The sequence below is a fragment of the Centruroides sculpturatus genome, unplaced genomic scaffold, assembly GCF_000671375.1.
Source record: "Centruroides sculpturatus isolate CEXI.00-Female unplaced genomic scaffold, Cexi_2.0 scaffold315, whole genome shotgun sequence".
NCBI classification, from domain to species: domain Eukaryota; kingdom Metazoa; phylum Arthropoda; class Arachnida; order Scorpiones; family Buthidae; genus Centruroides; species Centruroides sculpturatus.
Window position 1 is genome coordinate 626202 of NW_019384544.1, and position 21284 is coordinate 647485.

The 21284-nt window shown below is 28.7% G+C and overlaps 1 protein-coding gene across 1 annotated transcript; it reads right to left on the reverse strand.

Annotated features, from left to right (window-relative positions):
* Positions 1 to 1879: 1879 nt before the first annotated feature.
* LOC111623453 (kinesin-like protein KIF21B) lies at positions 1880 to 20903 on the reverse strand. The gene is made up of 3 exons (XM_023366039.1): positions 20664 to 20903; positions 3336 to 3515; positions 1880 to 1935 (listed from the first exon to the last, which is right to left on the reverse strand). Exons 1-3 carry the CDS (start codon positions 20696 to 20698, stop codon positions 1902 to 1904), a joined length of 249 nt encoding a protein of 82 aa, XP_023221807.1. The 5' UTR covers positions 20699 to 20903; the 3' UTR covers positions 1880 to 1901.
* Between the last annotated feature and the right edge of the window lie 381 nt (positions 20904 to 21284).

The following is a 21284-nucleotide window of genomic DNA, read 5'->3' on the forward strand; positions in this document are numbered from 1 at the left end:
GCGACGCTAACTTTTAAACAATAGAGGAATGTAAGTCCGTTGACCATTTCCGGTTGGAGATTGAATTAAACTTTGATTTTGACCTCTCCCGCGCCCCGAAAGGTTTCGAATTGTCATCAGGTGACGAGGAGAAACCAATTGGAAAGGGAAATCTGAGAGAAAACAGATAAAACCCCGGAAATTCAAGAATGCAATGGCTTCTTCTCCCAAAAGTTCCAAGTGACGGATCTGTTGTTGTGTGTGTGTCTCGCACCCATCTTCGTCTCCATCTCCCGACCTCGGATCGACATCTTTCCATCAACGGAAGTTGACCGCATTGTTCCGGAGTCATCGAGACGTGATGAAGTGGTTCATTCGCGAACAAGGGACACTACTTCAAAATGGGACTATCTTGGAAAGGAGAGGAAGACCCAGAGGCCGCAGAACTTCCAAGATCGCGGAAATCTTGTAAGCTTCTTTTGTGTTTAATAAACGGTTGTGTTGTTTGTAAACGAAGCATCTATCTCTGGCTCAACTGCTTCCACATGTCGTTGATTGTTACCGCTCGGCAATCCAAACGGCAAGGGAGACGATGACGATATATATCGCATATTATCGTTCATTGCGAGAATTTGTTAAAATTTTTCCCCCTCCTCGGCCCCCACAATATTATGTAAAGTAAGTGGGGGTGAATGTAGTAGTGTCACAGTGTGGCAACAGTTCTCCCCACAGTAGTTAGTCTCTTGGACTGGCAGCACTGTTTCTCGCTGCATTTGAATTTGTAACAGTCATGCGTTTCAGACACGAATAAAACCTTTTGTTAAGGTAATGTCTTTGTCTCTTTATACTACAGAAATTTTAGGGAGAAAAAGTATACTTGAGAGGACCTAAAATTTACATGAAGCCTACAAACTTTTGTGATTGGCTGACAAAAGATTATACTTAATTTGAGAGATGGGAAGATTCTCTTCCACCTGCATGGTTATCTGGATGGAAGATAATATGGAAGAAAAGAGAATGGAACCTATTATATAAGGAGAAAGGTGACAATAATTCATGTAGACATCTTAGTAGGTGGCATTAAGTTCTGTTTCAGTTTGTTTGATATTACTGTATTTACTTTATTTTTTTCTCCTCTTTTTTTACTCTTTGTTTTAATTTGTTCCCATCAGAATTTATTTTCCTTATGTGTTTATTGTAATATATATTAATAAATCTTCCAATATTTGTTGTGATAAAATGGGCATAAAACATCCCTTCATTCTGTTTCATTTTTCTTCATCACATACAGAAATGCAACTGGATTATGGACATCTGTTCTTTGCCTAGTTGACTCATGTAACCCGAAAACATTTTTTGAAAGAGTTTTTCATAAGTTTTTTTCTTGAAAAACAATTCTTGATTGTATCAATCAAAAATGTTATCTTTAGGTAAACTTATATGAACATATAGGCCTTTTATGAACAGAAAATCTAGACAAAGTCTGTAGTTTAACAGTGGAGTTAGTATATCTAACTATAGACTGTAAAAAATAGTTAATAAATATTGAATACAAATAGAAATTAATAAATGAATTTATAATAATTATTTATATTGGATATTAACAGAATATTCTGTTGTTAAATCGTTAAAATTATTAGAAATAATTGCAAAATATATCCCGACAAAACCTTAAATCGTAAACTCGTATACTCTTATATACATTGTAAACTCATTATGATTCATAATAAGAAAATAATTTCTAAATATATCAATTAAAAAGTTTTATTTTATTAAAGCAAATAATTGTTTTCATTTATAAAAATTAAGAAACCAATACATTTTTAAATTTAATACACTTAAAAGGTATGAAGAAATAAATGAAGTTCTGAAAATAAATATTTTTTTTTAATTTAAAACAGCCAGATGTATTTTGCTTTTAATTAATTTTTTTTTATCCAACTTGGAATGATATTTCTATAAAATTAAAAAAAATATATATATAGGTTAATCATTCATTATATATAAAATAAAATTATAATACATATGTAAGAGATAATAAATTAGAATAACTGCATAAAATGAAATATTAATTTTTAAGTTATATGGGTGTGGATAACATTTTATACTGCATATATTAAATCGTTTTCAATAATTAAAAAATTATAACTACTCTATAAAACATTTTCTCTTTAAAAGTTTGCAAATATTTTACATATCTGCGTAATTCTTTCATTTATTTATTCTATAATTTACATTAAAATATAATGCAACGCAGTTATTAAAAATTTATAAAAATGTTACTTTATATAACAAATTTAGAACATATTATCTCTCGCTTTAAAATTTAAAAAGCTCGAGATATTGTTAAGATTTTTCATCTTTAAAACTTTAAAAAAAAGTATCAGAGATTAAAAATATTTAAAAATCTAGCTTTGAATATTTTTCCAGCTACATTACAATTATTTTTATGCATAACTTTATTGAATTTTTTTTATACAAGAAGATTTATTTATATATTTTATTAAAGAACCTATTAAAATTTAATCTTAGGTATTAAATTTTTTGACAATAAAATGGCTATTTAAAACAAAAAAAATTAATTAGTTTACATTGTAATGAATTTTTATTTTAATTTAAAAATTACAATCAAATTAAAAAATCATGATGATTAATTATTATTCAGTTTAAAAAATTGTTTTATAATCTGGCAGCATTCCAAATAATAACAGATTTCTAAAACCTGACTATTCTAAAGGTTAAATTAACAATATTAAACCTAATAATTTATTTAATAATTGCCTTGGTGATAATTAAGAGGAAATAATTATTTAAAAAAGATCATTAATGATTTGACAGCTGATGATTAATCTAAATATTATTCTTATAAGTTTACAAATCACGAATACCAAATACATAAAATGAAAATTTATTTTTTATTTGTTCAATATGAAGAAAACAAATTCCCCTCTTCAAATTTTCATGCAGTGTTGCTGTTTTTTTATATAAAGTCTTACCTCCTTTTGGAGGTAGACTTTAAATAAAAAAACAGCAACTCTAAATATAGAAGTTTTAAACATTAAGAATTTTAAAAAATGAGTAAACAACCTAAATAATAGTAGAACTATAACCTCTAAATTTAACTCATCTCCAAATTTACCTCTAGATAAGAAAAAAACCCTTAAATTTGGAGGTAAAAACTCCCAAAACGGCAACTTGCTTTTGCGTCAATTTTCAATTTACAGCATTCCCTTGAATATTCTCATAATCAATATTTTATTGATTGGTGACGAACTCTTAAGCTTTGAATAATTTCAGCTGACATTTAAATGATTTTTTAATTGTAATAAATAATAATATAATAAATATCAACTTACCCTTCCACTAACGGTTTAACACAAGTATCGTAAACATCTTCTTGATTGGATGGCATATCAAATACATTGTCGTAAGTAAAGGCTTTATCTTTTCCCAACCACACCTGTGGCTCTCGTGGTGTAACCGAAGTGCAGACATGGCACATATCAATGATCTCTCTCGAGATCTGTGGACGGATCCTGAAAAATATGCATATAACATAAATATATAGTTGACATTCATATAATGTATATAAAATATGAGATCAATAAACTTATGAAAATATTTCCAACAAAATTTAAAGGCCGGATGGGCCCTCATTGTGGGCTTAGCCGAATCATGATTGGCCTAGTAAAAAGATTTGCTATGTAACAAATTAAAGAGGCCGTGTTTACACCTGTGAGTACGACAACTTGTGGCTCTTGTTGAGGTTAGTACACCTGCAACTCGTTAGTTACTTCCGAGTTCGCCCTTCTCCCTAGAGTACAGTTGTTTACCAGTTAAATAAAAGTTGCAAATACTGTCAAATTAATTAATTTTAAATTCTATATTCAATTTATTAGCTATCATCTATCTCATTTTATTCATTTTGAAATGCTAAATATTAAAATTCAATATAAATCTAAGTCATAATTACGGCCAATGCAATTTGAAGACACAAGTAAATTGAAAAATTGTGATGTAATTCCATTTAATGTTTCATAGGGTTATCGAATTGCCAGAAGGAAAGAAAGAAAAATAATTCATTATGAATCAAATTCGCGCTTTTATCATAAATCCCTTGTCATAAATCACCCAAAGCCGATTAGTAATACCTTTTCTTGTCATCGCAAAGAAACACATATACATGATGGAGTATGAAAGCAATATTCCATTCGAATTCTCAAAAAGAAACTTTTTGAGTCAATGAATGAGACTTGATTATTTCTAGAAAGTTTCGGTCTTGAATTCATCAATCAGTAAATGAGTATTTTGTTATCCAAAAATCTATAACAGGAGTGACCAATTAGACATGCTCCGAGAATCACAATATAACATTGCGATGCTACACAGTATCATTACAATTTAATTGTTGGATAAAAAGAATTTATGAATGAGTTAATTGATTTTCAACCAGGTTAAAACCACATGACCATCAACAATTCCCTGTTCCAGACAGATTTGATCTACAATGTGGTCAGCCAGAATAGATGAAGAATAAAGGAATGACATCTCGACCCATGCACTGAAATTATCCGACTGAATCATTAATTAAAATAAACATTGACATACATCACATTGACATAATAACCCAAATATTCACGACCTGCATCAGCATTTTAATGTTATTTCTTTATGATATTAAGAAATAATTTAAAATAAACATTACATAGCTTAACAAATTACACATATCTCCAAGGCTGGTCCGAGTTATAGGCACACTAGGCAGTCACGTAGGGCACAAAAATTTAGGGGCGCCAAAAACTCTTGGATCGGCCCAGCACATCTCAACGTTTGTTTAATATAAGAAAAAAATTCTTGTTATTCCAATACAAAAAAGAAAAATTTTAAAAATAATTTCCAAAAATGATTATCTTCATGATAAATAAAACATATCTTATAAATTTAAATCCTTTAACAGATTCAAAATAAAAGCTACACAAAATACATACAATGTTTTTAAAGTACAATATTAACAATCTTAAGAAAATACCACAGCATTTTCTTAAGATTGCCTTCTCTGATTCTAATACAAGATAAATGAATAATTTTATTAATTTTCTAAATTAAATTTAATGTAGCCGTTGTTAAAATGATAAAATATTATAAGATAAAAAGTATCGAGGTAATCGATAGCTACGTTTTTGCATGCTTTGACACTAGAATATTTAAAATATCAATACTTTACGATCAATATAAGCTTATCTGACAATTCTGTTTCAATCATATTAGGTTATCGGCCTTGTCTGGATATATTTTTCTTTTTCTTACCTATTATTATTCGGTTAAAACTGTAAACAGTTAATAATTATAATAAGTTTTGTATATATTTTTAATTAATAATAATCTTATTAAGTACTGTATAACTTGTAATTATGATGCAGAGAATGAAAGATTATGAAAATATAAACACGCTCTTGTAACATTTTCCTCAAGTGCCTAACCATTTTCTGATGGGTTGAGTCCCTAATGAAAGAAGTATCTTCATTTCCTTCTACCTCTGACAACTTCTAACATACTACTGTAGCTGAGGGAACCATCCAGGATTGCAACCAGCTTCTTGGCTTGCCATAACATCTGTTATCCTCTGTCTAATATTGGTTTAATTACGTTCCTGAGTTTTAGTTTAATAAACTGCCTCTGTCCTACTATTTAATACCAATAATAGGAATCTAGAGGTTGAATGTGTTGCATACATCTGAACCATCTGAGTTGGTTTTCTTGGATAAGTATGAGAATGTTATCAGAGTAAATATAACTGATTAAAATTGAATTAGCTAGAATTTTTAATAATAAATAATTCTATATCAATTATCTATTAACATCAAACCAATGGAATGTTTTGAAAAAGGTTAGTCTATCTTTAATCTTCATTAAAACAAGAGAAAAAGTATATAAATAACAAGGAAAATAGTTATGCAATTGATGTTTACATCAATTGAATAACAATTCTATTATTAAATAGAAAATAAAACAAGAATATAAAACATTTCTGAATAAAAGATAGTTTGGAATTATTTTTTTTTAAATTTAATCTTGAATCATTAGTTATTTTGAGTAAAAATATAAATGCCAAGATCTCTCTAGCTGTCTGGAATAATCATATGCTATGTTGTAGTAATTTTAGGGACAATCTATATTTTTGTTATGTCGATATTAACTTAAGATTAAAGCTCGAATTGAAGTCGATCGTGGTCCCGATGGGTCGGAATGTTAAATGACACATCTGTACTGTACCATAACAACCGTATCAAGCAAGAATAAACCATTCTTATCAGGTCTTTCGCATGAATAGGAAATTTTTCCCAGAGGCGGTGGATGTGAAGTGAACCATAAAACTCAAATATAATAGACTAATTTTTTTTAATCATTAATGGCGAAAGTGAACATCAGTGAAAGCTGGTCGAATGAAATTTTGTCGCTTTAATGTTTTTATTCATCTTGCTGCTCACTTAGAATGGCTTCACGGCACACCGAGTTAGTTGGAGCGAATCTGCACCGATATGCATGGACTCTTCAAATAGATTGGATAGATGTGATAAATATATGATGTTTTTTAAGAAAAATATTACAATAATTCTATCATTTTAGTTGTATATTTGAATTGTTTAGAAACTGCATCAGTTCATCTGTTCTTCACCACAGATGAGACTACACTTTAACAGTGAAAAGGCAATAAAAAATTTCTATTGTTGTTAAATACAATAGTCATTAACTACACGAAGTAGCTTGTAGAATTAAAATATCCATTTATATCGAAACTCTTCAACTATTTAAATTTCAAGGGTAAAACTATTAAATTCATTTAAAGATGTAAATTACTTTATCACTTATTTTATGATAATTTTATGTAGTTAAATAAAGTTATCAATGTTTGACAATATAAGCGTGACATCGTATGTAATAAACTGTAAAAAACATGACAAATCAATGTTTTATTGTGAAATATAACAAAGAAATTGGGTAAACATTTTCAATATATTTATTCACAAATTAAAACAAGAAAACATTTCAAAAGTAAAGCTAAGTTCCTAAAACTGATTAAAATAGGAAGTGTTATGCTTATTGATCAAGTAATTAAATTAAATTATAAATTTGCAGTTGTCACTACAAAACTTCTCAACTAAGATTATGCATACAAATATTACTACAGTATATGCAATTATTTTTAAGTGTCTTCTGTTATCTTTTAGAGTAAAATTGAAAATAATTGTTTGTATGGATTTCTTTTTTAGAAACTGTCTGAATTGCAATTACATTTATTTGCATAAAAATATTTAATGACTGAATATATTTCCACGCAGAGCCCAATTTATTGATTTCATAATGCAAGAAAATCCGAGAAAAACTACGCTGGTATTTTTGTAAGAAGCGTACAACAGATTAGCATCAGTGACGCAGTGAGATCAGCGAGGGAGGATGAAAATTGAGGAATTTTTCCGGCTTAACTCACTTATGTAAACTATAAAATAATTATTGTCGAAACTAAAAGGTCGGATTTGAATTCAGATCCCTCATATCCTAGCAGCTACATGGAATAAATTACAACACATAAAGGCTATGTAATTTGTATACAATATATGTAGTGATTCTGATGAAGAACAATGTAATTAAGATAGCAAAATAATGTGCTGTTTTTATTTATTCAATAAAAACACACACACACACACACACACACACAAAAACTTATTCATACAAATTGATTTCAGAAATGATAAATTATTGTAAAAACGCAAGTAAATCTATATCTATATATATATATAAATAAATGGACGTGTGTATCCCTATATTTCACTTTTTAGCCAAAACTACACATCACACATGAATGGTGTTTGTATGTGGTAGTAGCCCCAAGTCTCCATTTGTGCACTATGGTGGTTGCGTCTGGATAGCTATAAGGGTGTGGGAGATATGGGGTTGAAAGTGGTTGACTTCGAAGATGTGTAACAATGGAAGTGTCAACAATAGAAGTGTTAACAGTGGAAGTGTTAACAATGGAAGTGTTAACAGTGGAAGTGTTAACAATGAAAATGTCAACAATGGAAGTGTTGAGTAACAAAGGAAGTGTTAATATAAAGCAGCATGCAAGATTTACAGGCGGTTTTTTGCGTTTGCGGTTGCGTCTCGATAGCTATAAGGGTGCGGGAGATATGGGGGCTTAAAGTGGTTGACTTCGAAGATTTTCTATTTCGATTTAAAAAATGTTCGAACCGTTTTAAATTCGAATTGGTTCGATTATAGAACGATTGCAAACGTTCCAGAAAATTGACCAAATTGAAAATAGTTCGTTTGACTAAACGTAAAAATTCTCTAATTAGTCTGGAAACGGGGGACATAATTCTTGCATTCTGTGAAAACGGGTAAGATTGACTATAATGTAATTATCTTAATCTTCACTATCGTTACTTCTTGCCCAGTGAAGCGGGTCCTTGCAGCTAGTTGAAAATAAAATGATGAATTTTGTACTTTTTTCGAAAAAACGTTTGATTATTATTATAGTTGTACAGTATTTTAAATAAAAATTATCTTTTTTAAAATATAATTTATTAATTTCAATCGAAAACATTGAAATCAAAAGTATGTCGGCTTCGTTGGGATTATTTATTTTCAGTAAAAATAAATATTGTGAACACTTAACAACAATGTGCTTATCGTTTCAATAAATGCTTGATAAGTTCAACCATCTTCTTTATGAGGTTGCGGCCGACGTTTACATCGGGAAAACGTGTACGTCGGACGTTCAGCGCCGCATTCCTGTAAGCCTAGAAGTTTGACAATGGCGTTTGGAACGTCAGTGGAATCAAGCTCGACGTTCCAAACGCCGTTGTCAAACTTCTAGGCTTACAGGAATGAGGCGCTGAACGTCCGACGTACACGTTTTCCCGATGGAAACGTCGGCCGCAAACTCTAATGTTACGATCGGTTATGAAGTGTTTTGCGAGTCATTTTCCCATAAAGGCGAAATGTGAATGTAAATAAAATAAAATATATATATATACTGTATTTTAAAGAGCAGCTGTGTCTAAGTTATCATAAAAATAAAATATATATATATACTGTATTTTAAAGAGCAGCTGTGTCTAAGTTATCATAAAAATAAAATATATATATATATATATTCCATGTTCAATGAATAATGTTTTCTTGTTGGGATAACTGCAACAAACACGCAATGAGAATTTTATATTATTATTTTAATGCACCGAAGGTATTTTGTCTGAATCGTAATCGTACGTGTTTACTCAGACTAGCATTTCCAAGTGTCTTTAAAAAAATATCATTTTAAAGACACAACAAAGATAAATTGCAATACTTTATCTAATTAATATATACATATATATAATGTAATGTTTGATATATATAACGAATTATAATAACTTTCGACGTGGATATGGAGAAAACACCGGAATTCCCGAAGACAACAACCCCTAGAATTCCCTCTAGAATTTTTATGTAATAAAGCATAAAAGATTTTTATATTGGTTTAAAAAATATACATGTACTGTAAGTAAAATTTTATTGTTACAATTCCCCCATACGAAATAAAAAATATTACGCTCCATTGATCATTTCTACATTGATTTTATGATAAATCTCTTTGTAATCAGCAGGTAGAAGAATTTCTGTTTCAAATTAAACCTATATACATTTCTTTTGATTGTAAAACTAAAAGAAAATAATACTTTTATCACAGTTACACACCATTTAACAGTATAAAACTTATCAGAAATGAGTTAAAAGCGCGATAATAATAATAATAATAATAATAATAAAATGATAGCGTATAAAACTTTTTAAAATAATGTTTAAATGATTCAATGCGAAAGACAGATATATTGCAGACAATTTTAAAGATCGATGACAGCCATATTTATATAGTCTATCTTCTCTATATCTTACTACGTATAACAGAAGCTTGATTTTTGATATAATAAACCATTTATTTCTAAATATCTACAAGGAACTACTTATTTATGTATTATAAATAGAATTTTGTAATTAAATAAATAATTCGGGCCGCAGTAATAGCAATACAACTTATAAGTTAAGCCTCCATAAATACAGCTTGTGTATCTAATTCAAACATATAAATTTATTGATTTGATTGTAGCATTTTATCAGTAGCAGATTAGATAGGAAATTATAGCCGATTTAATATATTTATAGAGCAATAAAGACACACAGGTGGGCGAATAAAACAAAATTATTCTATTCGTGATCCTTTGTTAATAAATCATCGTTTAAAAGCATGTTTAATTTGAACAAAAGTATATTTTCCAAATAGGAAAATATAATTATTTACTATTGTATTACTTTCCCGAACAATAAAATAATAATAATACAAATAAATTATTTAAACACAATTCCTGCCATTCAAAGAGGATGATTTTCAATAGATTTAATTTATAAATTCTCCTATTGACTGACACAATTATAAACAATTATNAGTATATCTTCTCTATATCTTACTACGTATAACAGAAGCTTGATTTTTGATATAATAAACCATTTATTTCTAAATATCTACAAGGAACTACTTATTTATGTATTATAAATAGAATTTTGTAATTAAATAAATAACGGATTTAAATTTAATTAATTAAAAATATCAAATCGTGTACAAGAATGTATTATAAATGAAAAAAAATATTCATTCGAAAGTATTGATTTTTAAATTATATATGGCCTGACAATTAAATTTTAAATACGAACAATTAATTGACTCTTATATAGGCTGACAATACCAAATCGATTGCAATTATATTCCATTCAAAGCACCTTTCATACGAGGATGAATTATAACGACCATATTCTTATCTGTAAGTAATTTCTGACGGAATTTATAGCAATTTATTAAAAAAAAATAACTAGAAACTCCAGTGTTATTTATTATCTGATTGTAGATTAATCTAAAACGTCAGTAAAACAAAAGATTCTTTTAAAGATAAAAAGTATTTAAGCGAGATTGCGGCCGAAGTTTTTCATCTGTGAAACGTGAACGTCGAACGTCGAGCGCTGTTTATAAGATAGCGGCCTCGACGTTCGACGTTCACGTTTTACAGATGAAAACTTCGGCCTCAACCTGGCTTATACAGATCAAAACGAAATGACTTCTGAGCTGGAATCCAATTCGATTTTCTATAAATGTTCAAGTAGTTCGTGTTTTATTGTAGTCAATAGAACTGATGACTTCTTAGTCCTATTCAAGTTTTTCTAATGAGAATAGTTCAATGCGCTTTGATATCAAATCATTTATAAAATCAATTTATATACAATTAATTGATATAATTTAATTACGAATCAATTTATAGATTAATCTTATAGTATAGAAAATTATTTTATAGTAAATTCCAACACCAGAGAACAATTTATGCAAATTATTCTATACAAAAGTTATTCTTCTTTTTTACATTTTACAAGGAAGAATTAGATTTTTATTGAATTTTTATAGACGGATTCATTTATTTATTCTTTTAATTTTGTGTCTAAGACTATAAATATTACCATTACATGATTTTTAACTTTCAGCGAATTATCTTTTGTCGTAAATAAATGTCCAGAGCTTATTCGGAAATAACTATTTGCTAGACTGCATCGTAAAACTGACAATGAAATAGTAAAAGATAAGAAGAAATTACTACAAGTCAACGACCTAAAAGGTATTAATAAATCTTACAAAAATCCTATTTGATTGACGTGATAATAAATGTTGTTATAAAATTAAATAGAGCTGTTAGAAATTATTAATAGATTTTATTAATCTAATCATAAAATAAATAATTATTTCGTGATAAACATTATCTATTCATACGGTAAAAGCCTTTAAAAAATGACTTGAATATTGCAAAAGGTTTATAAAATATTGACAAATGTAAATGTTTTTCTAGCTTGGAATATAGATGAATTAACACATAAATCTCTATACTCCCTTATAAAGATAACGTGTTTTTACGTTCTACTTTTAGAAATATGTAGGTATTTTATACAGAATAAAAGTCAATATATGGAATATTTAAATATTCATTTAAATAAATAAATAAATCTGTGATATAATAATAATATAATCAGCAGAATTTTTAATGCGCTCGTTATAGGTTACACGTTCGATTTTTATTAGCTGTATCAGCACCAAAAATGCTTATATTTCACTTCACATTTAAGCTTAGTTTAAAATTTTAAATGCAAATATCCGATAACAAAACTTCAAGTTTTCTAAAGTAATAATTGAGAGAGGTTGCGGCCGAAGTTTGCATCTCTAAAACGTGAACGTCGAACGTCGAGGCAGCTATCTTGTAAGCAGCGCTCGACGTTCGACGTTCACGTTTTAGAGATGAAAACTTCGGCCGCAACCTCACTATTATATTCTAAATGTTACTTCAATGTTGAGCTAGAGAATCAATCAGTCAACACCATGACTTATCATTGGTAATAGGATAAATGCGACGAGTAATGAGAAGTTTCATATCGAAAAGTTTCAAGAATATAAATAAATACCCACAAAATTTTATAAGAAAAAAAGTCATTAGATTTTCATAAAACTGGATTTTTGCCAAACAAGTTCTTTGTAACTATTCGTGGAGGTTATTTATGCGATGACATCTGTAATAAAGTCGACATTCGAAATTACAAATTTTCTTTTTTTTAATGTATTTATCTCTGCTAACCTCGGCATATCGCCAGCTTTTAAAATTTATAATATAAATAATTCAAATTTCAAAACATTTACTTTTTATGGTGGAGCAATTAAATTAATACGAGCGAACACAAGAAATCTCATTATTTAAATACGTTGCGTATTATTATTATTTTTAAAATTATAATGTTTTTAATGTAAAATTGTAAATCTCATTCTATAATTTATACCTTATTCATTAAAATTATTGCTGTGTATATAACGTAAACATTAATCTAACTGCGAAACGTACCATTGTGGTACTTTTGGCGCTTCAAACAACGATAAATCAGTTTCATTTTTGGGGCACTTAGTGTGGTTTGATGGCACTTAAAGTGTAATATGCTGCTAATTAAGCGTCACATTACGTGTGAGAAGCAGCACAGATCAATCACGATCGATCGTTGATCGTTCTTTCTGCACCTTCAGAATAGGACTAATTGAGAAGTATCCTTTCTATCGCTAATAGTCTTATACAAATCAGTTTTTACCATAGCAGAACGATGTTTTATGAATTAATAAATTGGTTCAAACTATATTTTTAGTCCACAATCCATTGAACTTTTCATTACTCGTGCAGAAACACTAATATACTTCATTAGCCACGTTCAGGCAATCCGTTATAATTAATAGTAAACAATTACTTTGAATCGTAAATGAAATGTTTATGAAACAATCAAAAATGAATCGATACTTCGACAGAATTATATATTAATAATTCACTTAAAATATATATTTGAATATATAAATGAATACGTTTACCAAAACTTTTAACATTCTGGAGGGTGAGGGTATGTAGAAAAAAAAACTCAAATAAATTCATTTATTTTAATAATTACTTCAAAGAATAAACTTAATTAAATATTAATAAATATTTATTTACTGAAAAAAATGAATTTATAACAATAAATAAACGAATTTTAATAGAGAAACTGTAGCATTGTCGAGTGTCCATCTTACTATTCAAAATGGCATACGTGATAGAAATTTCAATCTTCGCCAATCGATTCTTTATATTTCATTTTACAAATTATTCTATGATAAACTATAGTTTAAAAATAGCTTATTTATTTTTCAATTTGGCAATCTTATTTTCTTGTTTAAAATATTCTTTCCGGTGTCTTTCGATTCAATTTATTCTTGCGTTGCATGGTTAACTATAATAAATGTACTGGATTATAATTCTGTTTTATTTTCCCGCTTTATAGATATTTTATGGCTAACAGAAAAGTACATTTATTTTTGTAGTCTTTATTCTAGCCAAGGCATGGTACAGTACCACCTCTTCTTCTTCTTCTATTGAAAAGAGAACCGTACACTGTGTCACTTGTTCTTTACACCATAGCTTTGATGGTATTTTTACCTTTACAGTCTTCATAACAACACAAGTATATTGCTAGATAATTTGTATTCTTTGAGTAAACAAAGAATACAAATCATCTAGCAATATACGTAGTATCTAGTAGGTCAATTTAATTAATTTTCGACTAGAAATATCACTATTGGAAGGACCTAAGTAATTATCCAGATTATTTTTATTTCTATATTTAGAATTAATTGTTTTAGCTATAAAAATAGGTAATTAAGAGAGTTAATATTAATTAAAATTAATTTAAAATACTTGTTCTTTACAGAAAAATCGATGCCATACAACGTATTAATTAGTAATTCAGTAACGTGCCAACGAACAGGAAGTTGGATATTCAATCGTTTCCTAAAATTTTAAAAGTTATCATTAAAAATATCACGTTCTAGTGTGAAATTTTAATAACAAGTGTTTATAACACCGCACCGAATTTTTACACGTTTTGCTGTGTATTATAACATAAAACTAGAGTAATATAAAGAATAAAAAGTAATTCTACAAAGATACATTATTTAATTCTTTTAAAAATTTCTAAGAAAAAGTATTATAAATGCTTGTAATGTTAAAAATAAATTACTTAATTCAGACACTATTTGTAAACTTCGGGGTTTTCTCCCCCCTTTCTTTTGAGTCGTTTCTATTGGTGTATTACTTTTATTAAATAAATTTCATCTATTTAGCATTTTCAATTACGATAAAATCTATATAAAAAGTATATTTTTTTGTTGTTTTTATATAAAATTTATAATTCGTACGCATTTCTCTTCATACAATTTGTATATGACCATTGGAAAAACACGTTCGATTTTTCTAACGTATTTTTCTAACGTAAGGACATAAAAAATTGACGTAGAAGTTTGAAAATAGTGAAGATTAAAATGCATTTTTTGGTAAGAAATATTTGAAAGATACGACTTTAAATCAATGAACAATCTATCATTCAAAAGTTCCATTAATAATAATAATAAAAAATAATAATAATAGAAATTTTAAAAGAATTTTTATTTTACATTCGTAAATGCCAGATGCGAGTTTCTGTAATACTTTCTTTTAAAAATTTCAATTAAATATATTCTTTAAAAAAAAAATCCAGCAACGAGTTGCTTGACTTTCCCGGGCAACATTTGGTGGCACCATCTGTTATCATATTTTATTTTTAAAACTTTTTATATTTTTAACTATTATAAAATGGCAAAAAGTTTAATTTTAAGGGTAAGAATGGGTTTTATAAAAAATTATAAATGCTAATAACGAGTAAAATCGTCATTAAGTCCGACCCTACTGGAGATACACGCGATCCCAATTATCTCTCCACCCCCTCGATCTTTAATCGCCAAAATTTAATAGAATCAATCCTCCTAACACACGAACCTCCATGCAAAATTTCAGAGATTTTTGACAAAAGGTACAGGAGTTATTGAGCTTCAAAGAGAGCGAACGAAATCGTGCCGCACAAATATCCATACGTACAGAATTACCCCCGAATTTTTTTTTGCATTTCTTGACGTTTCAATGTGTCCTAAGTCCAAAAATGTAAAAGTCTTGGTAGGTCCTATGGCCACACTTTCCCTCCGTTATATATAACAATCGGAGAAAGTAAAAATTACATGCCAAAATCTCTTTCGGACACCACAAATTAGTAAGCAATAGTCATAACAATTTAGTTATAAGAAACATAAAGGAGGCATTTAAAACAAAGCAAACGAACATAGATTTGCATAAAACATCCGTATTGTTTCTATACACATTTGGTTTAACTTCCCCCAATGCGTAAATTAAAAATCTGTTTCAGAGTTGGTGCATTATATTTACCACATATAAAATATTTTCAAACTGTGGGTTTGACAAGAAGAACACGAATTTCGCCCTACGCAAGACACAGGATGAAAATAAAGGTGGATGTAAAACGCCTTTACGCCTACAGAGGCGTAGACTTGAATAGCGAGAGCAAAAAACTTATAAGAAGACAGAAAGGGTAATTTTGTGATAGACAAGGACTTTGCATGGATTTAAATAAATAAATAAATAAATAAATTTTCTATCCTCTCTGTGTTTAAGTATTTATAAAATAATAAAAATTTATAAGCCCGTCTTGGAGAGTGTTAATGTTAATAAAAACATAATACAACGTGCATATTTTCTTATATTTTTAGGCTATTTACAAGATATTACAAATCGACCCCCCCTATAACACTGTCGATAATTCCGTTTTATATGAATTCCATGTTGTACGAGTCACTTAGATTTTACAAATACGTGAGCCATTCGCGACCCGGCACACGTATTTGTAAAATCTAAGTGACTCGTACAACATGAAATTCATATAAAACGGAATTATCGACAGTGTTATAGGGGGGTCGACTGATATTTACTTTCTTCCATACATACGATAATATAAAAATGAAACTTATATATATATATTAAAATAATTGTAAAAAAATATATATATAAGCCTAATTAACTTTTATATACTATTAAACAATGTATATATTGTAATAACAATTGGAACAATAATATATACATTAAAAAAACAATTCAAACGTTGTATAGAGATAAAAAAAAAACTATCTCCACCCATTCTATATAATCTGTCATCGCAATATAATTTATCAATGGAAGCAGTCAATTCAAAATAATAGTATATTTTCCGGTTTTTTAAAGTGTTCCTTCAATTTTAATGAGTTTTTGTTACCATTTAATTTAACCACTCTATAAAATTGTATTATTATATTATTATCCTTCCATCATAATCCGTTGAAAATGATAAAAGTGTTTTCAATCTTCTCTTTATTTTTAATTAAAATTTAATAAATAAATTTAGAATTTCATGAATAAGTTTAGATACATTTTCGATAAGATTTTCTATTAAAAAAAAAGAAGAAAAAATCTTAATAAAAATTCCCATATTCACATTCATATAGGCCTATTGTTATGGAACAATATTTACATCTGTGTTTACAAAACGTTTTATAAAGAAAATAATTTTCGTATTTTAATAAGTTATTCGAGTAATTTAAATAAAATTATCGCTAAATTATAATAATAAATCTGTTAGTATGCCGAGCACATAATACAGCGAAACAGGTGTACAGTTTCTGACAATAAGTTACTTCCTCCTATACAGTTATTATAGGCGACATTTTAAATATTAAAACAAATAAAAGAATAAAAATTACACTGTCTTTTTCTAAATAAATTATATTATTTTTTTTTCTTTTCCTTTTTTTTTTACAATGCAAAAAACAGCCATTTTTATAGCTTACGAAACGTAAGAAACTAGAAACGAGTTTAGCATATGGATACCTTTTATGGTTAATTATGGAAACGATTGCAATTGTGACGTAACCGTATACGAAAAACACTAAAGAGTCGTGCAAGACTGTTTACTCTAATGACCCCGTGTACTGTTTAATCACGTGATACTTTTTGTGTTTCATACATAATACACAGGTGTGTCGAACATTCTTACAATTTAACACGTGGGACGTACAGTAAACGAGGAAGTGTTGTTACGATTCGTCTTATCTCTTTTAACTACTTGTTTTAAATATTTCTTTATATATAGGTCTATAAAATGTATTGTAGCACCTTAATCGAATATTTGGATCGTCGTCCCTCGGGAGGGGGGGGAATTGGAACGTTGGCTTTTCTAAAACTGCATCGGACCTATTTTCTGCGGCTTCGTACTATGTAATCAGCACGGGGGAAAGTGAATGATGAGGAATATAATAAGGCTCGGTTGGAGGTAGCCTACAATTCTTTACCTCAATAAGGAAACCCGGGGCGCCAATTTCGGATCAAATTACATATAAGACTAGACAACCTCGATATTTCTATTGGAAGTATTGGAAGTAATTTTTATTTAAAAAACTATTTACATTTAACACACAATTCTTCGAATAATTTCCCAAACGTCACCACATATCCACTATAAACCGCGGATGACAAATTGTAGCCGGCGAACCTCTTATAAATTCAATAACGTACTGTACCTTATTTCTATACAAAATCGAAGAGAATTCCTTCTCTTCCGACCAACCACACCTTAGCAGTGACCGTAATGAACTCTTCCAACGAATAAATATTGTAAAGAATTTTACCACACCCCTCTAAACGAAGGTTACATTTAAATATTTATTTAAAAAAAAACATAAATAAATTGAGAATAAATAGGCCTATATCTAGTCAGGTATAGACCAAACTGAAGAACTAATTCGATAATTGTAGTCAGTTTAATATCCTCTTCCACCGGGATATAACTAATTAAAGCAGAAATGAACTGGGCTTTCACTTGATTATCCAATGTTCAAATTGCAACTAGTCTATTGTATTTAAAAAAAAAAAAAAGAAAAGAAGGAAGACGTTAACTAAATGTTTAGCCACTTTCATATAATTTCTCGCCATTCAGGCGACAATCCATTGTTAGTCGTTGCTACGATACAGATCAATATGTACAGTACAGTACTGAGGATACTGCTTTCTATCCATGTCAATTTTTAAAGCATAAAAAAGAAAAGAAAAACGAGACAGAGTACTCAATTATCGAAGTCGAAATTGGAATATCCTGATTAAAGTGTCTCCAATATTAACAAGCAAATAGATCCTATTCTATTTGCTAGACGATGGTTTTAAAAGATGGCATTTAGAATATAACAGAATGTATTTATATATATATAATAATTCTTTTCTGAGAGAGAACATGGTCAAAGTTATATTCAATTATTCTCCATCACGGCACTTTTGAAGAAATTTATTCAATTATTTAAATTAAAAATTCAATTAAATTTTCTCAGGGACATTTAAGATTCGTTTTGAAATCTGTTCTACGGTGTTATCTTTCTTTAATTTCACCCCCTTTTTGTGTTTTTTTTTTTTTTTTAAATTTTAAACGACATCATTTGTCTATTTACAGCCAACAAATTCTAAGAAAAATGTATTATTATTATTATTATTATTATAACCAAGCGTAATAACTCTTAATGATAGTCTCGAAGCATTAAAACTAATGATAAATCTGTTACCCATTATAATTATAATTACATAATATTTTTTTTTTACTGGAAGGGAGTTTAATAGTTTATAAAATTATACATAATTATATTATTATTATTCTTCCTTTGAAATATATTCGAGTACGTGTTTTCGTCTATTAAATAATAAGCACGTTATTTCTTTTTTCTAGGTATTTTGTCATATAATTTAATGACTTCATAACTATATTTTTCGATGTTCACTCAAATATACGAGTTCTGTGATATCATCTCTATGTGTAAAGTATGCCCAGAATGGATAATTCCTTAATGAGATTCTAACATTGCCATTTTTATAGAAAAATAGACTAGTTTTTTACGTGGATTACCTTGAAGATTTGTTGCTTTTGTCACGTCTCGACTCTCAAGGTAACAAAATTTCAAACGTACTTGACCATCGATTCAAGCAACGACGGCATCAACAATTATACATCACGCTTCGGTATTATTATAAAACGAGGAGGGGAGTTTACGTATTATATTATATAAGCTGTAGGAATGTTTACTTCATTTATTAATTCATCGAAATTTAAAGGTATTATTTAATGAAATAACGGTTATTTATATAAGGGGAGAAGGAGAAAAATCAAACTTTTAATGTCTGGATAGAAGAGAGAAAAGGCATATAACGTTCTCAATGTAAATCAATATCGCTGCGACGATAAACCATATAAAAAGAGAAGAAAAATGTCTATCGATCGTCGAAAAAAAAAATTCTTCCGTAATATTTATCTATTAATATAATAAATTGTTTAAGATTTTATCGATGTTTAGATACTAAAATTAACGAGTAAAATACTGTAAACAATACAAATCAATGGAAAAAATTCCCATAAAATATAGCGAATAGGAAGAAAATACAAGTCGACCCCCCTATAATACTGTTGATTTTTCTGTTTTATATGAATTCCATGTTGTACGAGTCACTTAGATTTTATAAATACGTGAGCCGTTCACAGCCGGGCACACGTATTTGTAAAATTTAAGTGACTCGTACAACATGGAATTCATATAAAACGGAATAATTAAATAACAGTGTTATAGGGGGGTCGACTATATTGGTTCGGGTATGATTTCCCGAAATTTATTATAACTTTTCGCGTGATTTTTCTGTATATTATTATACTTTTCTTACGAGAAATTCTAATTAATTTCGCCCCCAAAAAACTAATTTATAATTGTGAAAAGGGGGGAAAAAAGTCGTTACAACGGGCGCACTTCTGTGATTTTTGTCGCACAATTCCGTAATTTTAAACACCGCCACATTGTTTTTTAACAGGAGAAAATATTTATAAATACGTACAGTATATTTAAATATATAAAATGACAGGTAAATTAAGTGGGGAAAATATTTACAGTCATTTCCCAAGCGATACCGGTCAATATTTTATCCTCTAGTTTTTATTTTTTATTATTAATTTTTTTATGGCATAATTATAAGTTAAATAATAAATGAAAAATATAAAATAAATTTTAAAAATTGCACTTAAAACAATTTAAAAAAAAAGCGATTGTTTGATTAGACGTTAATTAATTATCTCCGCGTTGTTATAAGGAACCGAGAATAATACGAACTTACCTTACAACAACCTTGACACTTGTATCATCACACATTATTGTGAATTAATCCAATGGATTTTCACATCCAGATGTTTCAACCACCTTCGCAATTTATTTCTCCCACTGCCATCTTTTACGCTCGACCACCGAACAGTAAGCTCTTCCTTCTTACCTACGATTGCGGGTTATGATCACGTGACCGACAACAAAGGCGTGGGTCTATTTTCGTGACGTCACTGCGGCGGCTTTCGTCGCGAAATAAAAAAAAAAATAAAACCTTTCGAGTTATTCGCGAATGCGCCGCCACCGAGATGACACCTGTCGGCTTCGAACGTAGTTAATATTATCGTTATTAAATTTACATTTTTTTTTTTTTTTTAATGATGATTTAATATAATAAAATTATTTAAAATGTTTATAATTTTTAAGACAAGTTTTAAATATAATATACTTAGTGGTATAAAAGTTAATTAAATTAAATAAGATATAATTTATTTCGTCGGAAGTCAATGATACCGGTAAAACGCGGCTATTTCAAACCGGTTTTAACCGTTTTTTTTTTTAAATATATCGATGTTAATTAATTTTTGGGCTTTGTTTTCTACAAGTAAAAACATTTTTAAAATTATTTTTTAAAGGA

Bases quoted from the DNA above. Each gene is read 5' to 3' on its own strand.
- LOC111623453 (XM_023366039.1), bottom strand. From the start codon at position 20,698: ATGTGTGATGATACAAGTGTCAAGGTTGTTGTAAG. The intron at 3,516-20,663 runs GTAAGTTCGTAT...CATATTTTTCAG, and splicing joins AGTGTCAAGGTTGTTGTAAG to GATCCGTCCACAGATCTCGA. The intron at 1,936-3,335 runs GTAAGTTGATAT...TTAATTTTATAG, and splicing joins GTTAAACCGTTAGTGGAAGG to AAATATCATTCCAAGTTGGA.